General features: G+C 39.1%; 2 protein-coding genes across 2 annotated transcripts; one reads left to right on the top strand and one right to left on the bottom strand.

Annotated features, from left to right (window-relative positions):
* Nucleotides 1-4,071: 4,071 nt before the first annotated feature.
* LOC132097288 (ETS-related transcription factor Elf-3-like) lies at nt 4,072-7,277 on the bottom strand. The gene is made up of 9 exons (XM_059502919.1): nt 7,146-7,277; nt 6,857-7,017; nt 6,212-6,442; nt 5,978-6,121; nt 5,767-5,877; nt 5,583-5,669; nt 5,218-5,331; nt 4,934-5,129; nt 4,072-4,841 (listed from the first exon to the last, which is right to left on the bottom strand). The coding sequence occupies exons 2-9, from the start codon at nt 7,008-7,010 to the stop codon at nt 4,736-4,738; spliced, it is 1,143 nt and encodes a 380-aa protein (XP_059358902.1). The 5' UTR covers nt 7,011-7,017; nt 7,146-7,277; the 3' UTR covers nt 4,072-4,735.
* Nucleotides 7,278-11,197: 3,920 nt separating this feature from the next.
* Nucleotides 11,198-16,574, top strand: LOC132097287 (C->U-editing enzyme APOBEC-2-like). The gene is made up of 2 exons (XM_059502918.1): nt 11,198-11,466; nt 16,001-16,574. The coding sequence occupies exons 1-2, from the start codon at nt 11,216-11,218 to the stop codon at nt 16,527-16,529; spliced, it is 780 nt and encodes a 259-aa protein (XP_059358901.1). The 5' UTR covers nt 11,198-11,215; the 3' UTR covers nt 16,530-16,574.
* Nucleotides 16,575-17,781: the final 1,207 nt, after the last annotated feature.

Below are 17,781 nucleotides of genomic sequence, written 5' to 3'. Positions count from 1 at the left end.
GAATCGGATCATGAAGTGCCTAAAGACCCCCCCCCCCCCCCCCCCAGTGCTTGTTCTTATAGTATATTTGCCTGTTGTGTGTTTTATATTGCTCAGAATTGGGAAGGTTTAGGGTAGGGGTGGGGTTAGGTGCTCCAACGATAGTATACATTTAAATCAAATATTAATATTTTTTACAAATGCATGCAAATCATTAAATAAAGACAAACAAAGCTAACAACAATGGAGGACCCTGCACATTGAAAAGTGATGCTTTTAAGAAGGTCCTGAGCAATATGTGACGAGTTGGCTGTGAGAATGTGTTGTTGATCAAATTACTAAAATGCTAGAAGCGCTTCAAGTGTCTAAGTTGACTGGACGACATTCCAGCTAGATTTTTAAGAGATGTTGGATCAGTACAGTAACTTTAGTAAATAATAATATGATAACTCTACTAGTGTCCGCACTAATGCACAATAATGCTCAATGCTCACGCTTTATATGTTTGTGCTCTTTAAAGCAGCATGGATTCTTCTCATTTATAGTGTTATTGTTATCTGATGTGGACTCTGCTATTCTTTCCAATTTTGGATGACTTTTAAAACTATATATATATATATATAGTCATCGCTCTTGGTGTGAACGGACCTTTAATGTAAGTTACATAATCATCACCAGATTATGAACACAATACAGACAGTTAAACTCTAACTTACCAATCGATCACCAGCATTTATCAGTAATTAAAGTTCTCCTAAGTGACAGTTCAGCCAAAAGTTGTCATTACTAATTATCTTTGTGTCATGACCCTTCTTCTGTGGAACCAAAATGCAGATGTTTAGCTGACTGTTTAGCTGATCTTTGACACACGAGATCCTTATCCCAAAACCTCTATATGACTCAGTAATTCAGGTGTTTTATGAGGATCAGACGTCACAAACTGTAATATAATGAAATATCTCTGATGTAAATGTCGCCTGCAAAAACATTTTGTCCTATTTCATCACAAAACACATTTGAATGGATGAAAGATGATGATTGGCCAACATCTACCAGCAGAGACCAACGAACCTGTGCTAACCCGCTACACCTTGCAGTTTGTCCCGCGTATTCTTTTTCTTAATTTATCCAAAATACTCTATTCCACAATATGCAATATAATAGTTATAAAATACTTTTATATATTTTAAATTATAATATTAAGTATGATTTAGCACATATATATATATTTTTTTTTTTATTGTAATATTTAATTAAAAATTACACTTTAACACAATAAGGTCACGTGACCACCCTTGCATGTGATGTTGCATGACTCACATGCATTCACATACTTTTTATTTTGTTGAACTGTAAAGGCAAGTATAGCATGTATTTTCTGTGTTTTGACTGAAACCCAAACAAAGAGTTTTTATCCTGGAACAAAAGCTACTATTAAATGAGTAATAAATAATTGGCCCATGTTGATCTCTTTACGTAAGTGTGCCGGGCGTTTCACTCCATCAATACCAAAATATTGACTGGAAATGAAATGATTAACAAATTATCACATACCAAATCCGATTTTGAACTTTTAGGTTTATATGAAACTATAATGCTGTTGTGTTTATTCTCTAAGTGTGTGTGTGTGTGTGTGTGTGTGGGACAGAGAGAGAGAGATTGTGTGTGTGGGCTGTTGATCTACATGGATTTTACTTGGAAGTTGAAGGGGAGAAGGCGGGAAAATCCCTGCATACTTATGCAAATCAGTGGGATGAGATCATAATGGGAGCGACAGGATGTGGGCGGAGCTTCATGGTCACTTGCTCTGCACAGAGACCAGCCTCACACACACACACACACACACACACATTTCCACACTGCAGTAACTTTAGAACCTACACTAAATCTTCACTGTAACACAACTAGTAAACAAAACTTGGAAAGATCTGTTTATTTTAAAGTAAAATTAAAAATATTGTTTATTTGCTAAAAATATCTTAATTTCTGCATGAGTCTGACTCTTCTTTGTTCTTCTGTTGTTGCTTAGTTGGATTAACAGTCTGGTTAGTCAGGTGACTGCAGCACTTTATATTGATTAATTAATCATTTTATCTATTGGGCATGAAATACATTACATTTCATTTTTTGCTATTCATAATTAATATTAAATACAATTTCATATTTTTGTTTAATTATTATGTTTATAATTGTATAAATTATAAGTATGACTTAATTTATACAATTATATATAAAACATTTATTATTTTTAATTATATACATTTTTCAGCAATTTTACAATAAAAATAAAACACCCAAATGCTAATTATTACAATTCTTATGGATTTTCGTATACTTATTTATTGTTTGCATATTTAACCTATATAAAGTAAATGTTTGATGCATTAAAATCAAACATTAATATTAAAATATTTTTGTGATGTTTTTACTGCATGTTGGGGTTTCGTTCGGCATAAATATGATATCACACACACACACACGCACACTGACCATCGCAACTTCCTGAGAACTGTGGTAGAAAGTGGCGTTTCAAACAAACAAGACTCGACAGGCGCTTGAGAAGTGCCAGAGAGCACAGTTAACACACATATGAGCTCTTATCTGATCACTGTCAGATAACTCCCTTCTGTTTCATGCACTTTAGTCACACTCAGCAGCTTCTCTTTAGGAGTCACTTCATAATAGTTTTACCTGGACAGGTAAACCTAACAGTAGAAAACAAGCATTTAATGCAGCTTTAGTGCAGCTTACTGCAATGCTGTGAATGAAACGTGCACTTTAAAGCATCTAAATGACAGCGTCATGACTTTAGCTGTAGGGCATAGTGGCAGACCGAGGCCGTGGGCAAAGCTGCCAGTGACTTCAATGGTGTTTCCAGCTTTCTTTCGGGCTCGGCTTATCGAAAAACATTCTTGACCTGAATAATTTCTGTGTCGGTAATCTAAGCCATGACAAAAGAGATTTTAGGAGTGTACAGGGAATGTTAGTCATGAAAGACATGTTCAAACTGACAAAGCACCTGATGTTTACCGTGCGCATAGTTTTGTGTATTGTTCAAAACTGAAATTATAGCAGTGTATGCAGGGAACACACCTGAAGTACGTTATAAAATACATAAATTAATTCTTTTAACATTTGTCAGTTTCGTTGAGACCTCATAATAACACACCAATCATGATGGCAGTAAAAGAATTCCGGAGTGAAACTGCTCTATTTAGTAACTGGTAATCAAGTCATCTGAGATGGTTTGTTGGATTTTAGTGTATAAGATAAATTCAGTTCCAGACCGTCAGATTAACCATCTCAGATGACCTTAATTCCAGGGTAGTTTGAAGTGTTTTTGAGCTCATAAACTCTTTTCCGACTGTTTTCCGCAGCTCTCACAGGTTTTGAATGATGAGTGTGAGATTTTACAACTCAAAGACTGTTTACTGCTTATGATGGTCTTGTTCAGCTGCGTCTATTTGCATGTGGATCCAAAATTCAAATGCAATGCCTGTGTATTTGAATGCCGGACCTCTAAAAAACAGTCGCTTTGTGCTCTAAATGCAAAACTAAACCTGCTATGAAAAATGCAGTTTAAAGTTTAAGGCAAGGTCAAACTGCATTAAAATGCGTTGTTTGGAAATTCTAGGTCTGAAAAATCAAATTAGTATTTAAAGAACTAATTGTATTTAAACCTAATTGTATTTGCAATCATATTTAAATGTTATTATGTGAACTTAAGGAGAACGGACTTCATACAACCCCCCCCCCCCCCAAAAAAAATACCAAGACTTCAAACATTTTGGAGAAACGTGTCGGAATTCATTTTTATAAAAAACAGCTGAATCATTCTGTGGATTTGCTGTGATATTTGACCTGCATTTTTAATCTGTTTACACTTTATCCATCAGTGATGCATAAAAATAGCATTCATCCTGCATTCTGTTGCATGTTTGTTTTGAACTTCACACGAAAGAGTCGTGTTTCAACACATCTGTGATCTCTGATAAGGAGACCTGAGCAAATTGAGCAATTATAAAGTAAATGTTTAAATAAGGTTCAGTGGAACAGTGTTCATAAAGGTGAGGCACAAATGCAAGATAAAAGACTTTTAATCAGAAATTGTATTTTTAGAAAAGACGTATACAAAAAAGAGCAAATAAATGCCATACATAATAGTTATAACATCTGAGAGGCAAACCTCATACATATTATCCAGTGACTTGACAAATCACAGAAAAATTGAGCAGAATCTTCAATTAAATATCTGATTTGTACTTGATTGACAAGTATTATAAAGAATATATAGTTTAGACATACATTTATATACAGTAGAACAAATATCAATCAGTACAGCAGATATGAACGTTACAGACACTTCACTCTGCTCTGACAAATGGTTTGACAAATATACCTACACACAACATTTCATTTCCCAATACCAATGAGCCTTAGCAAAGCTATACATTCTCTCGCAGTTCAACCATTGTGTAGAACAAGTGATTTCATAGATTCTTAAAGTGATGTAGCAATACTATCTGATACATGGCATGCCCGCATGCCACTCGAACCAGACAACTGCCACTTTTACAGGTTCATAAAACCTACTTTAGCCAAAACTCTGGCTTACAGTTTCTGTGAAACCTTTTCCCTCTGGGAAGAGTGTGTTTCTAAAGAAAGGATCTTCAGAGCAACCTAAAGTTCCTCATTAGCAGGAGTCCAAAGTCTCTACGTTTGACTGAAAGTTTGACCCTCTTCTGTCAGGTCCACTTTAATATCCGGTCTCCTCAATTCTCCAACCAGTCGAGTTCTTCCCAAACTTATAGACCAGTCTTCTTCCATCCACTCTCTCCAGAATCTCTCGTTTGTAGTAATACCTGTAGGAAAGAGCAAGCGTTCTGGTTATCCCACTGTCCTAGCATCCACAGAGACAAATCCCCCCCAAAACTCCCAGAATTGTGTCTTTTACCTCATGGCTCTACTGAGCTTCTCATATGTCATGCTGCTGTTCTTCTTCTTCTGCCCCCAGAGCTGAGCAACAGCTTCGGACTTTAAGAACTTGAATACGCCATCCCTGCGGTCCTCCCATTTCATCAGACCTTGGTTCTTCTCTGGGTGGATCAGGATGTCCCGGATAAACTCCCACAGGTGGGTTCCTCTTGGAGCTGCAATGGAGCGGTAGAGTCTAATTTAGTACGGATGATTGTTACTTGATCTAGAGCATCAGGTACCTCTAGACTTCTGTTTACTCACCGTGTTTACTTTTTTTGGACTGAATGAAATGTTCAAATCCCTCACTTTGGCACTTTGGGGGTCGTCCTCTGCCTCTCTTTTTGGGCTCTCCTGACTCTTGTTTCACAAAGTTCTCTGTGGAAAAGAACACAATCAAAGGTTAGATGGGTCGATTCGGGTACTCCCTAATTTATCATTGCATTAAAACCTGCTGTTTGAGAGCCACCTACTTGCAGAATTTGGTTTCAACCTGTCTGTAATTGCCAAGTAAACCCGAAGACCTTGATTAGCTGGTTCAGGTGTGTTTGACTAAGGTTGAAACTAGCTTCTGCAGATAGGTCTCCCTCTATGAGCAGAATCAGAGAAGAAGAATCGGAGGAACTTACTGGTGCTGGCGGGGTAATGCATCTCTGAGTATTCTGGGTCGGAGTCGCTGCTGTTGGACTCAGGTGAGCTTGGGTTGTGGAAGCTACCTGTAGAGGACATACCAAAAAAAAGAGCGTTCAGACTTCAGGAGAACTTTAGGATGCTTGACCTTAACACATCAATAGAGTTAGTAGCGACACACACCAGTGTGGGAACTCTGAAAGCTTTCCGTTAGAGAGTCATAGCCGTGGTCGCTCTCTGGAGTCAGCTGATTGGGGTACTCATCAAAGTAGCTGTAGCTGTTCTCCGAATTGTCTGCGCAAAGAGAATTCAAATGTTATTTCAAGTACCGATGGTTGGATATTGTTTTCAGTGGTTTGTGTTGAAAAGATGCAAAGTGGAATTTGTTTCTCACCTGATGGGATTGAGGGCTGAACCACCACCGTTTCAAGAAGTGGACCGAGGCTCGGTCCATGCATGAAGGGAAACGAGTTCTGCAGTATGTTGTCCAGTAAGTCTAATTCGGATTCACTCAGACATGTCTCAGACAGGTCAGCAGCTGTAGACACAAACAAATCAAGGGTGTTAATGCATTCAAGTACCTAAACTTAAAAGGCTTCTTCAAACAAGTGCCGTCTTTATTGCTCACCATATCTGGACTTTTGGGTCTCCAGGCTGTGGTGAAGCCGTTCTCCAAGCATCGATCCGAACATGCTGATCAAAGTTTCTTTTGACAATGAGCACAGTGTGATCCCGTCCATGTTGCAGTAGTTTATATTCAGCACACTGGCATCAAACCTGGTGTCCTCCACGTGAAAGCCAATCCACTCCAGAACGTTATGCCTGCTCCACATCTGTGGGTTCACCAGGTCCCAGGAGCCTGCCGGAGAACAGGTTCAAAATATGTTTAGCCTCATTCACCACCCCCTAGATGCCCCTAACAATAGAAGAACACCCCCTCAGGTTTACTGTCTCCAGGACCAGAGCTACTGTTGTGTGTTTAACTATCTGTTGTGTTGATAGCCCATAGGTTTTAATCACAGTGTCAACAATGACTGCTTTGCACGAAAGACCATAAAGCATTCCTTCCCATCTACCTTGGGCCAAGTTAAACATTGCCTCGGTTAATGATTTTAAGAGTCAGAAACTGAGGTCAGACTTCAGGGATAAGAGATTATCTTAGTGTCTGGGCTCTTGGTTGGTTGATGAGAACCATCCCAAGGAGGCAAAAACCATACAGATATCAAGAGCGACTGCTCGTTTATTCTTAAGAGCTATGTTGATGAAGTCTTACCCATTGTGTTGTTGTTACTGCTGAAGGTCATCTCTGAGAGATGTGGTGGTCTACCCATCGGCGCTGTCATGCTCAGCAAGTTGGGCTGCGGTTCAGATGGGTACAGGTTGGCATTGGCGTTGTTGAGAATAAGACTAAGTTCGCTTGACGCCATGAGAATTCTGCAAGATAAGAAACCATATCAAATGAAGCTCATCCAAAACTGCAAATCAGAAGTATGCTCTTATTAAAATAAAATAAAAATAAAAACTTGCTTTGAAGGTAATGATTTTAAAGTTAAAGTATTTACCAGTTGTGGAGGATAACGGCAGCTTGGTTTCCAGATAAAATCCTAGTGCAAGTGTTCGTCAGGTAATAATCCAGTCAGTAAGGGTTTGTCTACAGGGATTTGAGGTTCACTGTTCAGAGTCTCAGAAAGGTTTGCTAATGCACCTGCTGCTGCTGGCGAATTTATAGGGCAAGAATGGGCAAAGAGGGCGTGGCCAGCTGAGATGCATGAGGAGGCATGGTCAGGTGAGCATATTCGCCAGGGAGGGGAATTCCAGCGAATATCTCGCTCGGCCACTCTCCTCTTTTGTTTTTTTTCTTGAGAATAGCTTTTCAGACCTTGAAACATGAACTTGAAACATGACAAGGCAGCTAACATACATTCAGAGATAAACGCGAGCAAATACTATGTCACCTGTGCTCTTTCCATGACTACCCACACACATTAACCCATTCTCTCAACTATTCCTGGAGGGATGAAGTCATTCCTGTCAATATTTACCGTAGACGCAGATGTGTGTGTGTAACTTTATAACAGGTTTCGGTTTGCTGCAGGACTGGTGTTTCTGTGTTTCTGTGTTTGTGTGTGTGTTTTGGGCCTTCATACATGGCTGAGTGCTTTAGTAGTAGATGTAGGCGATGCGTAAACATCATTCTGTTGTTGTGGATAAAGCTTATAATAACAGTGAGTGATGTAAGCATTTCAACCTCAAGTCTAAAGCGATTCATATGAGCAGAATTTATGTTTGCAATCTTTTTTGTGGACCATTGTAAAGTAAATACCACCATATATGAACGGAAGTCCATGTTACCATGCATACGTGCACTGGCTTTTCGATTTCTTTTTTTTTACTTAATTTGCTAGCCCATGGTACTAAAAATAGCAGTTCATCATGTGATCCAAATTAAGATGTTTCCATGTTATTCTCTTCACATTTTTCCTCCCCTGATAACTGCAGCTCTTTTTCCATTTCTTGTCAACACTCATGATTGTTAAAGATGTCTTGGAATGCAAATGAACAGGTTCTGTTGAAGATAAATTATTCTCGAGACCGCAAGACTTTCCAAATGTGGAGGCGTCTATCACCTTATCACCCACCTGTCGCTCTCTCTACCTGTCTTGCCTCATGTCGATTAAACACTCAATAGAGTAGAAAGTGCGAACCCATCCATCAGTCATTAGTTTGTCTGTATTTGTATGGGCAGAATTCTTTGCAAAAATTGTTGCAAATACTAAGAAGCAGCATTTTGAAGAGCTCCTTGTTATTTAAACCAGATCCTCGCTAATATAACTTAAGAAGTCTGTGTGGTTTTCCTAAGAACCTACTGCAGATGTGATCAAATAAACATACTCTTTGTTTTCTGACTTGAGATGTTTTATTGGTGAAATAAGAGAATAAATAAATACAATCACCTGCATGGGAGACAGAGATAAACAATTTATAATACAGTATTATAAAGGTCATGTTTTCAAAGGTCAAACCTAACATGTTTTTAATTGCATTTCGGAAAGGTATTCATCTCTCCTGATGATGAGCTATACTTTTGATTATAAAGAACTAAATCAGATGAAATCTCTTTACCTCACTACTTACTATCAAATTAATGATTCATAATTAAAGCTTAAAGTTAGTCTGAAGCCATTATGACTAACATCATATAAAAAAAGGCAAAAAATTCTCAATGACTCTTTTTTTCACATAGAAATTTCCTAATGTTGTCAGTAATGGACTGGACAGGGTTGGCTTTTGTTTGTAATCGTAATTAGCTTTAATTTAAATAACAGAAGTCATAGGGAAGTCCCAGGCGTGATGGCAAACACTAGTCTGTGTGTGTTTCGCTCAGCTTGGGGTCTGTTATATATTCACCACATCAAGCAAAGCATGAAGGTCAGTGTGACAGCGAGGAATTCCTTCTGTCGACTTCCCAAAGATATTAACTGCTCCAGACTCCATTAATAGGCTAGTTAATGAAGTTAATAAGAGCTGCTCACTGTCTGACTCAATAATTGTGAAACTCCTGCCACCATGCGGAGAGATCCGGATACTGCAAGTACTTCAAACTGCTGGAAATAAAGGAGGCTACCATACACTGTTGTATTTTTTGGACATGTTCCATGCTATTTTTATACTTACAAAAAGTACCAGGAAGTATCAATGGTTTGTTGTATTTACATTATCATAATATTCTTGGAAATTACCTGCAATGCCATGTGAATACCATGGTACATGAATTTGGGTATCATGGTAAAAAACATGTTGGAAACTTTACAGTTTTCATCCCCTTGGTTCTTAACACTGTGATGTTAGCTGAATGATTCACAGCTGTGTGTTTGTGTTTAGTGATAGTTGTTCATGAGTCAGTTGTTCAACTGTCCTGAACAGTTAAACTGTCTGCTATTCTTCAGAAAAATCCTTCAAATCCTCCACAAATTCTTTGGTTTTCCAGCATTTTTGTGTATTTGAACCCTTTCCAACAATGACAGCGTGATCTTGAGATCCATCTTTTCACACTGAGGTCAACTGAGTGACTCAAACACAACTATTACAGAAGGTCCAAACACTCACTGATGCTCCAGAAGAAGAAACCATGCAGAGCCGGGGTGTGAAAACTTTTGAACAGAATGGAGATATGTAAATTTTTCCTGTTTTGCCTGAATATCATGTTTTTTTTTTCATTTAGTATAGACTTTCGAAACAACAGAAGATACATGTTTCCCAGAAGACAAAGTTAAATTTACCCTGATCTTCAAATTTAAAAGTTCAAAAGAATTTGGCTCTCTCCATATAGCCAACTCGTTGTTAATATGTAACCATAGCTGTAATAAACCGCGTAAACTGCATATTAAGCACATAATTTACATTTATAAGTTGTCTCGGATGTTCTCGCTGCTTTTATCCACTCACACGTCAAATTGTTTACATTAGTGTAAAGCTTCACAATGTAACGAACGGATTGGTTTGAAGCAGCTTAACCCTGAAGCCTTTAAGTGAATAAGATAAACGTGAACTCTAATCTCATCTGTCCTCAACTTAAACACTAGCCGAGCGTGTCTGTTTATACAGTATCACAATGCCGATGTTTACTAACAGTTTTCATCACCTCAGGAGAGAATGAACACGGATGACTGACAGCAGTTTATCAGGCGAAGCGCGCGCCTCGCGTCACACGTCTGTAGATGACGTCACGGACCGCTAGCGTTATGCTCATGCAGTAAAATGCGTCTAAAATCCTTAAAAACGAGCCCGATGTGCTTCAGAATCTCCACAGCGCACGATGTTACGATTTGGTAGATTTACGATACTCCCAATTAAAGCAACTCTTACAGGAGCATCTCAAGTGTGTTTCAGTGACTTTTAAAAAATATTTTCCCATAAAACAAGCAAAACTTCGTTACGAACGAATTCAGGTTTTCCAAAATATATTTTAAATAAGTTCAATAAAATAATTTTTTGAAATTGAAAATATAGTTTCAACCTTCATATAATGTATGTGTTACAGAAGCCTACATGTAGACTAAATATGGATGAAATATAACCTAGATCAAGGCATCTTTTTTCTTTTTCATATATTGCTTAAAAAAACCCTAATTTATTACTAGTATTTCCTTTAAACATCAAAACTGAATTTTTTTTTTTTTTTTTGTCAATACATTTTTGATCATTTATTGAAAATATTTTAGAAAATTCTCTTTTTTCCTTATATCAGCATATCTATACTTATTTTCCCCATGTGTTAAAGCAATGGTGTTCTTATGAAAAATCCCACACATAAGTCTGGGAATGATGCAGGAATGAAAAGGTGAGACTAAAGAAAACCCTCTTCCCTTTGATCTTCTTGATCGTCTAGATTCCAACTCTGGAAGTTCACGAGGTGCATCATGAGAGGCTTTGCACACGAGGCCTTTGCTCCAACATTAAAAAAATTGACATGAGAAAGAAGCATCTAAATGTAGAATATATGTCCTGTGTGAGATCTCATTTATCTATCGTCTCTGTGACCAGGAGGTCTTTTAATAGAACAGGCCGACAGCTGCACACACACTCCAGTGCTGTTATAAATACTGAGGTGTGTGTGTGTTCAGTTTCAGAGATGGCCGACAGAAAGAGCAGCAGCAGCGCAGGTGTCAGCTCTCGACTGACCGTCAGGAGGAAAGAAAAAGCAGAAAATGAGGCCAAGAAAGAGGAGAAACCCCCTAAAGAAGGAGAGAAAGTCGAGGTGAACGGGACAAGCGTGCCGGAGGAGACCGGAGAGGCCGCCACCGGAAACGGAGCCCCGGCGAACGGAGAGAACGCTGAGAAACCGGAGCCCATGGAGCTGCCACCGTTTGAGATCATCACCGGGTGAGTCAGAAAAATCATCAGACGAGAAGAAATCAAGCTGGAAATCAGAGATTTCTCATCATTTAAGGTACTTTCTGGCTTTCCTGCTTCTGCGGAACACAAGAGATGTTTGGTAGAGCGTATGAACTTCTGAAAACATCATAAAATTAGTCATTATTACTTGAGAATCATAAAACCGCTTTGTTTTGTGGAACAGACCCAACTAATAAGTCATACATTTGCACACAAACATAATAAATCACAATCAGTCACGTGACAACCAAGTGTGCTTGGGATCATTGATGAATTCTAGCAGAATATATTAATTATTAAAAACAAAAACAAATCATGAGATTTAAGGGAATGAAGCCATAATTGAGTGTTCCACACACAAAGATTAACACAGTCTTCTAAGTAGGCATCAGTGGTTCCATGAAGAACTTTTAACATCCATTGAGCCCTTCCATTGGACAAAAGGTCAGGCGGGGGGGCTTAATTGTTTGCTTGTTTTGTTTTTTGCCAGTGGTGTGAGTCTTACCTCCAAGGTATCTTGGAGAGGTGATGTGTCCAAGTCACAACATCTAGATCAGTGGTTCCCAAACTTTTCCATTCCACGACCCACCTAGACAAGTGTAATATATTTCACGACCCACCAAAATATTAAAAAAAAAAAAAAAACAACGAGTGAAATTACTTTAAACCTAATCTTACTTAAAATTTTTATGACAGAAATTAAGTATTTAAGAAAAATAACCATTTTATTTTAGAGTACAACTGAAAATTTCACTACAAATTTACAAGTTTTAATTTTTGTTTACTGGCGTTAAAATATGTAGTGTCCATAAAAACGTGAAGCAGGCTCACTCCAGTGAAGTGTGATCTGCGCTGCTGTGTTTTGTTGCATTCATGATCCTTCCGTGTGTGTCGGCGAGAACGGAGCACAATCCAACACTTTTTTAGAAAAGCATAAGAAGCAAAGCAGAACTATCTAAAACAGTTTGGAGATTAAAATAATTGTGAAATAGGTAAAAAAAGACCGATTGAACCTTTTAATGACATTGCTCTGAGACCTTCAAAACACGCAACGCACACGGACTTAATTGCAATTTGAAAATCACACTAAGGATATTGCAGTTCATTATTAATGTTGGTGGGCTATATCGTTGTGATGAGTGGGTTCCCAGTTCCCGCCTCCTTCTTCCTGTGATTGTGAAGATTTTAATGTTTTACACTGGTGCCGAAGCCAGGGAGGAAGGAGGGGCGCGCTGCCGAAGATCCTTCGCCGCTGGGGTGAATCCGCAGTGCCATCGAGCAGGGCGAAGGAGTCTGCCGCCGAGGGTGCTCGATGTGGTGGGCTGGAGTGAGTTGCCGGGGGGGGGGGGGGGGGGGGGGGGGCGAACTCACTCCAGCCCACCGCCTCGATGACTCCTTCGTGGAAAGAGGTGGGAACCGGCGGACAATCAAACAAAGTTTTAATAACCAAATAAACACAAAACAGCGCGACAGCCCCTCTCGGATGACTGCCGTGCACAAATAAAAAACAAACACAAAATAAAACCCAGGCCTGGTCCTCTCTCGTCCTTCACTGTCATCGCTCCTCTTTTGTATCTTTCCGATCTCCTCCGTGGTTCTTGAGACCGGTGAGTGTTGCTCATTTCCCAATCACTCCACCGGCCTAGCTCTGTTCCCATGGCACTAGGCCCCGCCCCACTCGTCACATTCGTGCAGCCCTAGACTGAACTGTGTTAGTGTCTGTGTGTCATTGAAACGCAAAATTAGCTGCAGCCAAGTGACTTTGTGCGACCCACCTTGTTCCATTCCGTGACCCACGAGTGGGTCGCGACCCACAGTTTGAAAACCCCTGATCTAGATACAGGGGTGCCTCAGGGCTCAGTTCTTGGACCACTTCTCTTTAGGTTCTAGTAAGTGTTTCAACATGAACAATCTACTAAATGTTCCACTGAAGAGAAACAGTCATGCGGGTTTGTAATGAGACGAGGGTGTGTAAAGGATGACAGATGTTTCATTTTCAAAATGAACCCTGATAAGAGACTTCTGGAGAAATGCAGAATTCTAAAAGTGTGTGATTCCACAAAACACGTGTCAAATTCAAAGCCCAAGAGAATATATGATTGTCTTAAAATAAAAATATATGCATGCTTTTATCGTAAATTAGGAAAGTGCATCTCAATACCACAAGTTTCTGTTTATATTTTGGCATTCTGTTTATATGCATAAATTGACTTTATATATATGTGCATTATATATGATATGCAATGGTTAGGATTAGGGATGTGGGGTTTTTCCATTGATGACGACTGCGTGCACGGCTCAAAGGAATAAGTACAGACCTCAGTGCTAGAGCCCCACCGACGGAATATAAAGATATAAAATAATATGTTTTTAATTCTCAGCTTTCAAACACAAATTTCTTCTAGTTTGTTTGAGGCGCTTTCTATTGAGTTATTTTAATGACAAATGTCCAGAGTACAAATGCGTGAGCGCAAATCTCTCTGCTCGCAGGTGGATTCCCATTCATTCACTCTAATATAAAACAGACACGCTTTCTATCGATCAGACATTATCCTCCCCTTCTGAGTTTAATAAATGCAACCTGGAGTGTGGGCATCCACTGTCAGAAACGTACATTGGCGCATATGCCAACTAATGTAAATAAGTATTTATACAGCATAACAGTAGTAGTCTAAATGTATCAGTTTCGCACTGTCAACAATACATTCTGAAAATAAAAAGATCAGATCAACTGGTAAACTCCAGGAAAGTCTAAGGATCCATGCATTCAAATAGTAAGATCAAAACAGCGCTAAGGTAGAGAAAACACTGCCAAATTCATCAGAGATGGCAGATATAATAGTACTCATATACAGATGTCAGTAAAATAAACAAAAAATCAGCAAGCTATTTGGCTTAAAGGCAGGAGGGTTCTATTCTGGATGTTTTAGATCACCCAGTAGCCAGTGGTTTAGTAAATCTGGATCAGTCAGGTCAAGGTAGAATTGAATTGCAAGAAGTTATTGCTGAATTTATTTATTTTTTTATTTTTGGCACTATATACATTCATTGAAAATTATGAAAATTAAAAAGTACTTTTGGAAAGTTCCATGGATGTTCTTCAGGGAACCACTGATGCCAAAACCCTTTATTTTTACGAGTGTAAAGCGTGTTTCTCCATTGGCGTGTATCTGTGAATCTATTGGGGAATGTGTGCACTGAACGCAGATAAATCCAACCCAACCCCCACCAAGCTCAGTCCTGACAGGCCGTGATGTGTCTCGCTGTGTGTCGTCTAAAGAACACGCTCTTAAAAATAACACCAGAGCGTCCATACGCTGCTTTAGAGAACCGGAAACATCAAGAACATTGTTAGAGTCCAGAGGAGCCAATTCAAGAACTCTAGACGGTCAGTTTTTGACTGGAACTAAAGTACCTTTTTGAGGAAGTCAGTCAGATTGGAGCTGGAATTACATTTTGTTAAGGTGTCAGATGCTTTTCCTAAAACTCCCAAACAGAAATAAAACAACCCAGTCATCATCCAGGAGGAGTCTATGAAATGAAAGCGGAGCAGCTTGATGAGAAATGTCTGAGTTCTTAATGAGATCTCTGGCTTATGAAACTAATGTTTGAATGTATGAATGTAAATGTGCTTGATAACCCGTCGCTGATGGGTTTGATTCTGTCGACACATTGAAGCTGTGAATTGTTGTGGATCATCTGGTAGCAGGTGTGTGTTGAATCAGGTTGATCTGGCACACAATGCCTCCAGACCGTGGGCTCTGTATATGGGTCAGAGACCAAGAATAAAGTTCTGCCCCCGCCGAGGGTATTTATAACCCCAACAGCCCTTCTATCTGTCAGCCGGTGAAGGAGCTGTTAAAAACAACCACAGAAACCCCCTCACAGGCTACTGAGACACATTCCACCATACAATACATCTGTGATTCGCTACAGTTTGATTCAATATATTCATTCATTTGATTATATTGGAATTTACTTGACGTTGTTTAGAAACTTCTGCAATTGACATTATTCATTTTGGTATGTTCTGAGGTTTGTTCATGTTTATTTAGTCCTGTAACTGCTATTAAAGATTATTTTAGAGATTATTGTTTACTTGCACTGCCTATCGAACAGCAGAATTTGCTTCGTAATTATAGTGACAGAATTTAAACACTAAGACTTTGTTTCTTACCAAACGTAATAAAGCAAAAGGATTATTGTGATTATAATCTTTCATTAAGTTTCGCTCACTTATGAAATATCCTGCAGCACAGAAGCAGTCATCAGTATCACAGATATATTTGTAGCAATAGACAACAATACATTGTATGGGTTGTAAAAATCATTAGGATATTAAGTAAAGATCATGTTCCATGAAGATATTTTGGAAATCTCCTACATATATATTCAAGACATGGTTATGACTTTGATATTGGGTTAATCAAAATTGAGAAATCAATAGTTTTAACACAGTCGCAAGGAGGCTCCAGTAGGGACTCCATGCATGTATTGACTTCACCTCCTGATGTGTCCACAGGGATCGCATGGACCCATTTTTCTACAAGTTCCAGTTCAAGAACGTGGAGTATTCATCCGGCCGGAACAAGACGTTCTTGTGTTACCTGGTGGACCAAGGGCCCGGAGCCAGCGGGCTCCTCAGGGGCTTCATCGAGGACGAGCACGCGAGCGGCCACGCCGAGGAGGCCTTCTTCCAGCAGGTGCTGCCCAACTACGACCCCGCCCTCAAATACACCGTCACCTGGTACATGTCGTCCAGCCCGTGCTCCGCCTGCGCCATGAAGCTGGCCGAGATCCTGAAGGCCAGGAAGAGCCTCCATCTGTCCATCTACTCCGCACGGCTCTTCGAGTGGGAGGAGCCTGAGATCCAGGCGGGGCTAAAGGCGCTGGTGGCCGCCGGCTGCAAACTGCGCATGATGAAGCCGCTGGACTTCACCTACACCTGGAACACGTTCGTGGAGAACGACGAGCAGACGTTCGTGCTGTGGGAGGACTGCCAGGAGAACTACGAGTACTACCAAGACAAACTGGCCGACATCCTGCAGTGATGTAAGAGACGATCTCTAACAAACACTCACACAGACATATGCATCACACACAAATACTGACACTGAAACAGGGATATTGTAGTGTAAATATTACAGTGAATTCTGTCATTAATAACTCACTTTTGAAATTATTGACAGAGTTTTCATTTTTGAGTGAACTTTCCCTTTAAAGGGGTCATTTGAGGATGCTAAAAAGTAACATAATTTTGTGTATTACTGGTAATGCAATACAAAGTTCCGGCATTAAAAAGGTCTTACTCATTATGACCTAATGACATCATTATCACATGGCACGGCTGATTGGTTCTCTCCTGTATCGGTGGCCAATGAGCTCGCAGCTCAACATTCAAATACTTGGCTAGTGCTTGCTGTAGCAGTAACAGCAGCACAGTTCAGAAGCCCTCCACCTTCCCCAGCTCCACCTGTATAGATCATAGAAGTTAAATAAAAGTTACACCTTCTTACTTTCCGTGAACATTTGGGCAGCATTAAGCAAATCTTCCCACATAGTGACGTAGATATGTGGGGGTGTGTTCAAACGAGAAATTTTAGGAGGACGTGGACGAGTCTTAACTTTTTTTAAATGATACAAAAATGAATTTGAAAACTATATACATATTTAAATTAAAATTTTACACGACAAAATTACTTCAGCTTCAACTATCAATAAAATGCACAATATATTTTTTTACTAAAAAATACTTAAATACAACTGCGGTGTAATACAACATTTTGTTTACTATTTATCATAAAGAGATGTGCTTGCTTAACCGTTTGATTTGAAATACTCATCACAGGCTGAAATTTTATTGACCATCGTTAACACACACAAAGAGTCAAACCAGCACTTGGCGTTAGCATGTGGCTAAGCTAAGATTTTACACCCATCATGCACAAAAAAACAACACAATATTTTTTAATGCTTTTGTGCGAGACTAAACATCAGCATGCTATCTAGTCAATAATTACAAAGACATGTAGCACATACAAATATCGAGATTAAAGCAGGTACAGTTCACTAAAACCATAAAAATTGTTTGTTCTTGAAATAAAACAAACATTAACTGAAACAAAATAAAAAAATATTTAAACTAGAATCCAAAGCAAAGTTTTAACAAAGGTTTTAACTATAAAAATTACTAAAACAGTAACTAAAATTAATGAATAATACCAAATTAATTACCAAATAAGAACGCTCAAGGACCCAAAAATTGTTAGAAACCAGTTCTTCAAAACAAGCTGCAATGCATTC

The sequence above is a fragment of the Carassius carassius genome, chromosome 21 (genome assembly GCF_963082965.1).
Source record: "Carassius carassius chromosome 21, fCarCar2.1, whole genome shotgun sequence".
NCBI classification, from domain to species: Eukaryota; Metazoa; Chordata; class Actinopteri; order Cypriniformes; family Cyprinidae; genus Carassius; species Carassius carassius.
Note: the sequence above shows the minus strand (reverse complement) of the source record. Positions and strands in the feature narration are given on the sequence as shown.

What these genes read in the sequence shown, in the direction of transcription:
- LOC132097288 (XM_059502919.1), bottom strand. Translation starts at nt 7,010, where the DNA reads ATGGCGTCAAGCGAACTTAGTCTTATTCTCAACAACGCCAATGCCAAC. An exon ending in CAGTAACAACAACACAATGG is followed by an intron (nt 6,443 to 6,856) that starts GTAAGACTTCAT and finishes GTTCTCCGGCAG; the next exon opens with GCTCCTGGGACCTGGTGAAC. An exon ending in GACCCAAAAGTCCAGATATG is followed by an intron (nt 6,122 to 6,211) that starts GTGAGCAATAAA and finishes TTGTGTCTACAG; the next exon opens with CTGCTGACCTGTCTGAGACA.
- LOC132097287 (XM_059502918.1), top strand. Translation starts at nt 11,216, where the DNA reads ATGGCCGACAGAAAGAGCAGCAGCAGCGCAGGTGTCAGCTCTCGACTG. An exon ending in CCGTTTGAGATCATCACCGG is followed by an intron (nt 11,467 to 16,000) that starts GTGAGTCAGAAA and finishes ATGTGTCCACAG; the next exon opens with GGATCGCATGGACCCATTTT.